The following is an 11,598-nucleotide window of genomic DNA, read 5'->3' on the forward strand; positions in this document are numbered from 1 at the left end:
ATCGGGATAGATGTCGGAGTTGGGGTCGGGGTCGGGGCTGGGGGATCGGGATCGGGATAGATGTCGGGGTCGGAATTGGGCCGGGGGATCGGGATCGGGATCGGTATCGGGATAGATGTCGGGGCCGGGGTCGGGATCGAGAATATATTTTGAATTTTTTGTTGGAATGTTCCAACGGATTGCGGTTGGAAATTCCGTTGGAAAATTCCAACGGATATCGGTTGGAAATTCGGTTGGAAAATTCCAACCGATAAATCCGTTGGAAATCCGTTGGAAAATTCCAACGGATTGCGGTTGGAAATCCGTTGGAAAATTCCAACGGAAAAATTCGTTGAAATTCCGTTGAAAATTCCAACGGTTTTCCAACGGGAACCGTTTTCTAACGACGAAATTCCAACGGATTTATCCGTTGGAAACGTTAATTTCCAACGGAAATTTGGTCATTTCCAACGGATTTGCCCGTTGGAAATGACCATTTTTTTTGTAGTGATTTTTATTCTTATACCTTTGCATTTGTTTTAGATGTGTAATTTGGTCAAAACTCATATTGGCTTATTATTATATGTAATAAAACTATCATCCATCTTTGTTATAATGATGAGATATGGGATGTATCCATGATGGTTCAATGATTTGGTGGATAACGAAATCATTTCAAGATCATGGATTTAATTTTACTAGTGGACAGGAGAACCACAATTAATTGTTTGACTAAAATTGAGTCCGAATCTAAAAAAAATTAAGTGGGTCGAATATCCAGTGAATTTTGTGGTTATCACACAAAAAAATATGGGGAATTTGTTATATGTGTGTTCAGAGAATTTAGTTATATTATTTGTTCGGAATCAGAGAAATCCTGTGTAAAATTTGGGATGGATTTTTTTCTCATCATGATGGATTATTACGGAAGTTGTATAGAAGTAAAATCAAGTCTATATCCTACTCGTGTGTTCACAATAATATTTATACATATTTCTGTGTAAAATTACCAAATACCCCGTAATTCTACGGGATTTTGGAAACTTTCGCAGGTTGGATGTTTTGAAAAAAAAAGTCGGATACCGCCCGCCCGCCACCCTGATTCTCGACCGAACGGGAAGTAGCCGTTGCCGACATTTGGACATATGGCCAGATTCAGACAGATTTTTCTATATTCTTTTCGCATGGATTTTTTAAACAAAAAAATTGTTAGGAAGAATATGTGTGTATATATATATATATATATGTGGTTTTCATATATGTCGGTTTGTGAATGTTAAAAGCTATGAATGTTGGATTGGGTGTCCTACAAATATCGTCAGCTATTATCGCTTCTTCTTCAACCTATTTTTCAACCCTCTTCTGGTTCTCTCCTTAAATGCTCTCACACCTCCATATTTAATTTTACGACTCTACCTTTTTTTTCCTTATGGAAAATGAATTGCATTTAATTATTTTTCAATTTTTATTGTTCATCTATTACCATTATAAACAAGTTATGTTTTTTTTTTCTCTTATTAATTGTCGTTCTCATAAATTACGAGTACTGTGGGTATTTAGGACTTTTTTTAGTTTCTTTGTTTTTCGGATTCTTGTAACAATTATATCTATTTCATTTGTTGCTTCTCATTATTTAATTTAGATAATATTAAATTCGGCGTATAAAAAACTGAAGCATGTAGGTACATAGGTTTTTATGCATAAAATAATATCATTTTTAACTGGAAATAAAAAATGTAACTTCGAATCAATAAGATTTAGAATATAAAAATAAAAAGAAGCATTTCTCTTGTAAGTGGGAAAAATTAAAACCCACATTTTTCTGAATATATATATTGGACATCCGCTACAATTTAGGTAACCATAAATACCATATATTTAATTTTAACATTACATATATGATATATATACATATATACATTCTCTCAAAATACAACACTTCCACCAATACCTACTCCATTAAATACATTGACGTAACCAATACATAGAACCCGAAACAGCATTAAATATCATTTAAGACACAGTTAATGGCCCTAATTAATTAACCGAATGAAATTAATTAAATCACGTGATAATACCGATTAAGGACGAGGATTAGGGTTATAAAAGTAATTAAGAAAAAACAAAAGCGCTGAGTGTTGTGTTGGATACGTCCACTTGTATTTCCTAGCTATTTAATTCTTGGCATTTATTATTGTTTTCCATCATTTATTTTGTTTTTCTTACCCTTTTCCTTTTTTTCCCATAAATATAACAAAAATATACTCCATTTCATTTTAGATATTTAAACATACAAATTAATAATAATTATTATTATTATTCGTCCAAAATATCCTTATTTATTATATATAAGATTGTTATTTTTAAATATATAGAATATCTAAACATTATTAATTAGTGATACATTTAAAAAACATTAAAAATGACGTGAAAAATCTCAAAACGTCACTTATTTTGAAACAAAATATTATTATAAAATGTTGTCTAATCTGAAATGGAGGGAGTATATTTCAATTCATTCCTAACAAAACGATGCATAGATAATAAATAGCTGTAGTTGGATAGTTTGGATTAAGGTTGCTTTCGAATTTAAAATTTTTAGCCTTAGAAAATTTATGTTCATTAAGTATTTATATTAGGTTCCTATTCGGGTTCAAAACAAAATTCATATATATATTGTTTTGATCGTTATTTTATATTAATTTGGAATGTATTTATTATTTTAAAATTGAATTTCAATCAAATATAATTATATTTTCAGTTTTAATTTTTTCTATTATCATAACTCGCACATATAGGTCTCCAAAAATTCCCAATCGGATTCTTTTATGTAAGCTTTAAATTTACAAATTTGTTTTTATAACAGTGTGAATTATTGATTTTCACTTTCATTATTTTAAAGTTTCACAAAATCTTCAAAAACCAATGTTGAAGCCAATAAATAGAATGTCAAAAAAATGTGTTTATCAGGAGTTTAAGATCATCAATCACAACTTTTTTTAATTTTAAAAATGAATTTAAACCCACAACTAAAAAAGTATTTAAAACTTTAAACTTTGATTTGAAATTGAAAACCATGAAAATTCCAACCGATTCTGTATCTACTGAAATCTTCATTAAAACCCCTCATGGAAAATACAAAAACAATAAATGGCCGCATTAATTTCCCACCCTTTGCATTTTGGCTCTAATGTTAGAACTTTCTTTACATAATAACGGTGCGCCAAACGGCTCGTAACTCTCCCCCTCAAATCTCTCTCTCTAGCATGGCTGCTGACGTCAGCTCTATCGTACGGATTCTGAGCGGATACAAGGACGAGGGGGCCGTGGTGAACGATTCCGCCGGAGCGAAATCGACGGTAGCGGTTATGACACGGGATCTTCTCGGCGGCGCCGGCGATCAGTCGTTGGAGCTCGACCTTGACCTACAAGTCCCCACAGGTTGGGAAAAGCGCCTCGACTTGAAGGTTTGTTGCTCTGTAATTCTTTCTTCTTAGGCCTTGTTTGTTTCTCGAGAAAATCTCTGAGAGAAAATTTTGCGGAATTTAAACAATTGCCTCGATAATTTTGCGATTCATATTCCGGCGACAATGATATTTAGATGTAAATATATTAATCGCAATTTCCGGATAATCCGAGGTCTAGATTGCGGCATATGAGACTGCGATTGAAAATTCAAGTGAATCGTTGATTTCATCGTCTCTAATCGCAATCTCAGGTATTTTCATCGATTCGTTCTTTATTTATGTTTTGTTTTAAATAGTCAGGGAAAGTGTATCTAACGCGATGCAATTCCACGAGCTCATCATCATCGACTCACACGGACCGGTCGAATCACACAGCCACGACGAAGTTTCAGGATTTGAATTTCCCACCGATCTCCGGCAACTTTCCGGTGAAACAGCCCTTGCTAGACCTCTTCAACGACACGAGCCTACAGCTCAAGCTTGTCCCGTCGTCCTCGTCGCTGTCGACGGCTTCGAGTTTTCAGAGCGTTTGCACACTCGACAAGGTGAAATCGGCGCTCGAGAGAGCTGAGAAAGATCAGAAATCGACAATGATGATCAAGAAACGCCAATCGCCGTCGGCCGAAAGCGACGACAGTTCCGTGATCGCGTTTGCGTCTGAGTCAGACTCTAAGTCTGCTTCTCCGGTCGCGGCGGGATGCCCCAACTGCTTATCGTACGTATTGGTGATGAAGAATAATCCGAAATGTCCGAGGTGCAACTCCTTTCTTCCTTTGTCTGAGATAAAGAAGCCTAAGATTGACCTCAACATATCGATTTGAGAATTATGGGGCCAAATTTGAAATATTCGAACTTTTGTGTTAGTAATGTAAATGATAGACAATTCAGGGGGTAAAAGAAAGAGAATAGTGAATAGATGGGCAAGGGGGTATTTTGTAAATTCAATAGATAAACCGAATGTGCTTCACAGGTGATTGTTGAGAACGAGTTCCATGATTTTATTTTATTTTTTTCTGCAATTTTGTTAAGTTCCATGAAATTGCATTTACAGTTTGATTTATTTACAAAAATTGTTTTTTTTTGGTTATGGTATAAGAAAAAATTTCTTCATGCTTTGTTGTTTTAACGTCGAATACGTATGAGTTTAGGTCTATGATCTGTTAGATTAACGCCCTTTTGTTTGGATTTCATTGCCACACACACACACACATATATATATATATATATAACACATATATGTGTGTGTAGCTTTGAATCAAATGAGAAGTAGGTGGGTTAGTTTGATTTTACTATCAAATTCAAAAGTGGGATGGGACCAAAGTAATTAATATATCGTAGAATGATTAAATAAAAATTCAGATGGCGCGCGTACTATATGGTTTTGGCATTCGTCTTTACGTTAGCAACTACATTTTGATTCATGAATGCCGTTGTAAATTATGTCCTATTTTAAAAAATAAATCAATTCAATCCTTTTGTTATTTAAGAATTGTAGTAAAAAAACAAAAAAAATCGTGAATCTTAGCAAAATATATAGTGTTATCTTTCGCTAATTATTAATTCCAATAATTCACAACAATAAATATAAAAAAATGTTGGTTGCGTTGCACCACAGATGTCCAAGGTATAAAATAATATTCAGGTATTCATGTTTTTCCGTGAAAATATTGTGTAAACAAAAAAAAAGTCAGGTCTACGGAAACGAATTCAATAAATTGGACCGCGACCTTATTAAATACTAATTAATGCTCTCGCAATTATTTACAATTTATAAAGACAATTATGATTTTTCATCCGGAAAAGTCTAAAAATAAATGGGTCAAGCTCTTCATTAATGTATTTTGGCACATTGTCTCCCGTCTGTGCTTTTAAAGCAACCCAAAAAAGAAAAAAACAATAATAATTTAAAAGAAAATATTACGTAAAATAAGATATTTTCATGTGATTATCTCCCGTAAATAGAAAATATTACGTGTTTCTGTATATATAAATATATACAATTATATTTTACTATATATGCGGACCCGATTCATTAGAAATGGGCCGATTCATTAGAAATGGGCCCTATACCCTCATTCTTTTGTTTTTTTTTTAATTTTTTTTTATCAATTTTAAATAAAATTGTTAAATGATACCATAATAAATTTAAATTTACTTCTAAAAATTATAAGAAATTTAATACTACCTTCAATTATAATTTTTCTGGATCATATATACGCATATACGTGCTACTGTGTTTAACTTTTGCATCTGCGTTAGGACTTTGTACTTCTTTGAAGTTTGAATTGATCTAATTCCAAATGCAACCCCAGCACGTTTTGAACACGTGTCTACTACACCCATCAACCAAACTGAATTATACATCCATATATATATATATATATATAAATCTATAAAATTTATTATTAAAGAGCATAATAACACAATGGTTGAGTATTTGGTTTCGTTAGAAATATGTACATATGTGTATATATGAAATTAATATTTGTTTTGTATTTATTTAAAATATTAACTTAAAAGTATATTTAAAATCGAATTTGATTTAATGATATACATATGCATGACAAGTTTTAAACACGATTAGTTCAATATAAAAATAATTAGAAAATCTGAAAAACGATTTTTTAAACATAAATATTTTATTTAACGAAAACAAATGTCAAATATAATTCAAACAATAAATAGGTTCAAAAACAAAATGCTAATCAAAATCGATACAAATATCCTTCCCCAAACATAAACACAGATACTTGGGAGTATGGATGTCAAAATGAGCCGAGTTCGCGAGCCGCCTCGAGGTTGTCTCCTTTTTTACTGAGTCGAGCCAAGAATAACTGAACTCGAATAAAAAAGGGATGAGTGAACCAGCTCGCCACGAACCGAGCCCAAACAAGCTAGCTCGGTTGGCTCGCGAACTGGCTTGGGAGTTCGAGTAAAAAAAAATTCTTACGTTGAAACTTGAAAGTGTTGATATTGTTGGTATGATATTTTGATTTGGAGATAATTTTTTATGTATAGATTCAGATCTGAATATGGTTTTTTGTACATAGATTATGATCTAATTGTACATGGATGAATTATGATATGAAAATGGTTTTTTGTACACGGATGGATTGTGATTTTATCTATTTGAAGATGATTTTTTTTATATGGAATATAAGTATGATTTGGATATATTGGTATATTCTTTTTATGTTGATGTATCATTTGGATATGATTTTATATAATTTAATATGATTTTTTTAGGTATTTTGAAAAATATGAACGGGTTCGGGAGCCGACTCTTGAGCTAAGCGACTTGGTTGAATTCAAAATTTTCTGGCCCAAATAAAAACGGGTTTAACGAATTGGGCTGAAAATGAACTGGCTCGAAACGAGTTGGTCCGAAGCGGTTCGAGCTAGCTCGTTTGAGATCCCTACTTGGGAGCATACAATACAACACTCTTGTAGCATTTTGGGCTCTTGGAATCGGAGCATATTGGACCGCTGAGAAATATTTCGTATACAATATAAAAGTTCTCTTGAGTAATAAAAGCCCAAAATCATTTAGAATATCAATATTGTTATTTAACATTATATTTATATTTAATGATGTATTTATTTGACGAAAATACCCTAAACCGAATCGTATGCATGCATCAATAGTTCCTCGATAGTATGTATATATACGTACATATATATATATATATATATGAACATCAAAACCGAAATGGGAAATTGAAAATTCAGATGTTGTGATGGTTTGTGAATGATTGGCTCCATTTTTGAAAAATATTTAAATTACTATATATAAATGTATAAGTACGTGTCCAAGTATATGTAAAGGCTTCTTCGTTCAGACCATGATTGGACATTTTTAAAACTATTTTTTTATAAAAATATTAAAGTCCAAATTCATAAAAGGTTTTTATTTTTTTCCCCAATATGTTCAAAACCACTTATTTACTTATTTATTTATTAATGAATGTCTCAAAACCCAAAACAGTGCCACTAAAAGTTATCCTATCGTTATACTATATAGATTTGTGATTTGTCACACGCATGATATCCTCCAAATTAAACGAGCTCATAGTAGATTCCAAACTATACACATACACATACACATATTACACATATATATATATATATATATATGTACAATATAAATATTATACACCAATTTATTCACAAAAAAATTTCTAGAAACCAAAAGGTTTCTTGCAAACGAGGAACGCCGTATTATCCGAGAACAGGGAGACAACTACGAAAGATCCATGTCTTGTAAGATGGCAAATCAAAGCACAGGCGATATCAGTAAAACTCCATGGAAAGATCCATTTAAATCTCCATGAACTTGTTGGGTATCTTCGTAAACCCTAAAGAGATAGAAACCTTCGCCGTCCAATCTCCGGAACGACGCCGGAACGGAAACTCCGGCGGCTTGGAACATCATGATGAAGCTGAAAGAGACAAAGATCGCGAGGGCAAGAACGTAAGCCACTCGAGCTGCGTTGAAGAACAAGTGATACGCCGCAACTTGAAGACAGTACATCTCTCTTTTCCTTGTTACTCTGGTCGATTTGATCGAGGGATGTGATGCCATTTGTACCGTGATGTGTTTATATATGTGTCAAATTGCTGAGTGTTATACGTGTACGTATGGGTGTATCTATAGACACGCGCTCAAATATGCTACACCGAGCGTATGCAGCTTAATAAATGCACAGAGAGACCTGTAGTTACGTACCCCAAAACCGTATTAAACCGGTAGACGGGGTTGACCGGTTTAAATCATTTTAATTGCGATCTGGTACCTGTTTCCCAAGGTCTGATGGGTTTCTTGAGATTAGTCAAGAACCAGTTAGAGCCACGTACAATCCGGCCAAAACCGGCGGATCTCTGATCAGAACCAAACTTGTTAAACCGGTTGGATCAATGATTGATTTCGGTTTGGATGTTGAACCGGGGTGATGCAGGAGACGTGGGAGAAGATTGACTTGTAAGACCAATGGACTACATATCTCAAAAGAATCTGACACGTGGGTCCGGTTAAACCGGTTTAATAATGAATTCAAAGGAGAAAACCGGTACCGTCTTCATACATTGATATAGGAATCGAATACGACACGTATAAATGCAAAATCACATGTATTTATACGAATGTCTGTTGCCACCAGCCAACTACATGGATGTGACTTTGGTGGTTGCAACTTGTAACCATAAGCGTTATTTATTGCAATTCCGAATTCAATTACCCTATGAAACATTTAAAAAATTTATACGACTGCTCTGTTTCTAGATTCCACAAATTGAACCGGTTTGGTATACTATGAAATTGGTGGAAACATTTATAGTGAACCGGTTGGTTTAAAAAGTATTTGATATCGCACTGGCAAATCAAAAGAATTTAAACAAATTTCCAATTATGGTATTCGGTCAAATCAAACAAGAAATAATCAAATTAAATCGAATTAAATTAGACCAAATCGATGTATTCGGACACGTATTCTAATTTGATCAAATGTATCAAACCAATATTACATTTTTTTATGATTCGGAAATTCACTTAACCTCAGCCTAATTGTATTTATATTTTTTCATCTATCTAAAAAAATATGTTTTCGATGGTCTTACAAGAAAATTTCGGTGTTTTCTACATATCAATATCTGTATGTAATATATATATATATATATATACACACTTTTATACACAACTGTTTTCGGAGAGAAAAATGTGATACAAACATAGGTTAACTCCCTAATGGCAATTGCTACGGCTCTAATATAATTATAATTATAATTACATAATAAGGGGAGACAAAAAAAAAAGGAAAACGAAAAAGAAAAAGCTAATGATGCTAGTATGACCAGAGGGAGTCACCGGCGCCGCCGTCGCAAGACAAATTGACGGCGGATAAGTGTTTGGACGTCGGAGAATTGACGGCGGCGACGGAGGAAGGCGGAGGAGGACGGTGATGATGGAGGAGGCGGAATTGGAGGAGCTCGGCCTGAGCGAGAGCGAGCTGAGCCTGAAGAGAGTCGACCTGTGACTGTAATGACGAAATTGCCCCTACACAGCCGTAGACTGGGTCCCGCACCCTGGCGTTGGCCTCGTACGCCATCGCGCTCACGGCGTCGGTCCTCTGGCTCTCCGGCAGCTCCTGCGCCGTGCGCGCCGTTGTAATTATATACAATATGTATAATACTTGCATATTATTATTTTTTGTATTAATAGTAAGTATTTTTCTTGAGATACGAGAGAATATCAAAATTTGAATTTAATATTGTTTTACATGAAGTAATCTTTTCATTGGAAAAAAAAGTCTTTCAGTTGGGTTTTACCGATGAGTTTAATTAAGATTCTTTATTTATATGATTTTCGACATTTTTAATGAGGAAAATATCATATTTCGTTTATTTTATTGTATTTCGAACGATATATCTAAAAATCATTTTAAAAAACCAAGTAGACAGATACGCCAACAAATTTGAAGAAATGTTAACTTCCAAATTTAATGTTTACATTTTATTTGATTATTTGATTGGGCCGAAGATAAAATTGAATGAAAGATGTATACAGACACACTCACGAATAGTATAAATTAGAGTCAGCATGAGGTTAGCATTATGTAATAACTATGGTAATAATTTGATTAGAAATAAACCAATAAATAAATGAAATTGAATAAAGAAAAATGACAAAACATTATAATAATGTTTATTCGCCTGACGCATTTGATTGTATTTTTTTTTATTGTTTTATTAAAATATGATTTTTTGTCTCTGTCGGGTTATAGCTTTATGTTAGCAAAAACAAAAACATATGTGCAATTGACGATTCACTTTGATTTGTCTTTATGAGAGATTCTCTTTCACGTATAATAATAATGTAATAATCCTTTAGTTTTAATGATTATTTAAAAAAAAATCCATTTCCAACCGAGTATTTTAATTTTATTACTCTTTAAAAATGAAAAAAAATCATCGTTGGTGATTCTTTTCGTCACTCAAAGCTTTCATTTCCAACGGATACAAAAAGATATAATTACAATTATATATTTTTATATTATTATGCAATGTTAATTGTAACGTGATTGGTTTGCTTAGGGGCTTGGAAAAATTATTCGTGTCGATTCAAATGTAACATGCAATATAGACTTTTTACAGAGAGCGACTTCTGCACACTATTCTCATACGCGGTTTCGATACTTTATGCTATATCATTTTTTATTTTTTATTTTAATATTTGTATCACAAAAAACGGTAATATATATAAATGGACTAATTTACACATATGGAATTAAAATTTTTAGATAGTTGCTCTATGGTTCATATATCAATGGTAAATCACATGATATGTCAAACAAAAAGAACGTAAAAAAATTCTTTTAACATGGAAACAGTAGTAAATAGTTTTCAATTCGTGAAAAAAGAACAAATTATATAAAAGAGGATTCAACTTGTTTAATATTTTTTTGTCTCTAGATTTGTTAAAAAAAAATAGATATATATACTCTGTTTAATATGTTATTTTCATTGTTATTGTTGTTTTGAGTAAGTTGGAGGACAAACTTTCGGTTAAAAATATAATATGAACGGATATATATAAATTATATATATATATATTGGACGCTAAATTCTGTCTAAAATTCAATAGCATATAAATTTGTTATAAATAAAAAAAAGAGTTAAAATTATCTATTAAAAATGAAAAATGACTAAAATACGATTTTTTAAAAATAATTATTTTGTAACGTGTAATTTTTTTTTTTGTTAAAAAAAATAAAAGGACTCGATTTCGATATAGGATTTACACATATAATTACATAAAATAAATGAAAGAAGAAAGAGATGAACCTGCAACATCTTAGTGACATTGCTTGCACCAAAGATCTTGTGGACAGTCAAGAACTTTTGAGATTCTTCTGCCGGAAAATACGGTGCGAATATGCAATCCTTCACACATTTCCTCCGCAGCAGCTTACACCCCGCGCACGGCCCCTTTCCTCTTTCCTTCATTTACTTATAATTTATTTATTATCACCTTTTTTTTATATATTCCTAATTATTATGCTTCTAATTCTATTTTTTAACTATTTTTGTTACTATGTATTAGGGTTTTGGACTTTTCTTTAAGAGAGCTTGAAACTTCAAATGGAGAGAGAGGGGGGGG

At 32.6% G+C, this 11,598-nt stretch overlaps 2 protein-coding genes across 2 annotated transcripts; one reads left to right on the plus strand and one right to left on the minus strand.

Moving 5' to 3' along the window:
- Positions 1-3,188: 3,188 nt before the first annotated feature.
- On the plus strand, positions 3,189-4,474 carry LOC104813611. Its single transcript, XM_010541276.1, has 2 exons — positions 3,189-3,446; positions 3,743-4,474. The coding sequence occupies exons 1-2, from the start codon at positions 3,246-3,248 to the stop codon at positions 4,265-4,267; spliced, it is 726 nt and encodes a 241-aa protein (XP_010539578.1). The 5' UTR covers positions 3,189-3,245; the 3' UTR covers positions 4,268-4,474.
- A 4,659-nt stretch (positions 4,475-9,133) lies between these two features.
- Positions 9,134-11,584, minus strand: LOC104813612 (LOB domain-containing protein 3-like). The gene is made up of 2 exons (XM_010541277.2): positions 11,283-11,584; positions 9,134-9,586 (listed from the first exon to the last, which is right to left on the minus strand). Exons 1-2 carry the CDS (start codon positions 11,442-11,444, stop codon positions 9,284-9,286), a joined length of 465 nt encoding a protein of 154 aa, XP_010539579.1. The 5' UTR covers positions 11,445-11,584; the 3' UTR covers positions 9,134-9,283.
- Between the last annotated feature and the right edge of the window lie 14 nt (positions 11,585-11,598).

This window comes from Tarenaya hassleriana, unplaced genomic scaffold, assembly GCF_000463585.1.
Source record: "Tarenaya hassleriana unplaced genomic scaffold, ASM46358v1 Cleome20, whole genome shotgun sequence".
Lineage (NCBI taxonomy): Eukaryota > Viridiplantae > Streptophyta > Magnoliopsida > Brassicales > Cleomaceae > Tarenaya > Tarenaya hassleriana.

Bases quoted from the DNA above. Each gene is read 5' to 3' on its own strand.
- LOC104813611 (XM_010541276.1), top strand. From the start codon at position 3,246: ATGGCTGCTGACGTCAGCTCTATCGTACGGATTCTGAGCGGATACAAG. The intron at 3,447-3,742 runs GTTTGTTGCTCT...TGTTTTAAATAG, and splicing joins AAAAGCGCCTCGACTTGAAG to TCAGGGAAAGTGTATCTAAC.
- LOC104813612 (XM_010541277.2), bottom strand. From the start codon at position 11,444: ATGAAGGAAAGAGGAAAGGGGCCGTGCGCGGGGTGTAAGCTGCTGCGG. The intron at 9,587-11,282 runs GTTCATCTCTTT...CGCACGGCGCAG, and splicing joins ATGTCACTAAGATGTTGCAG to GAGCTGCCGGAGAGCCAGAG.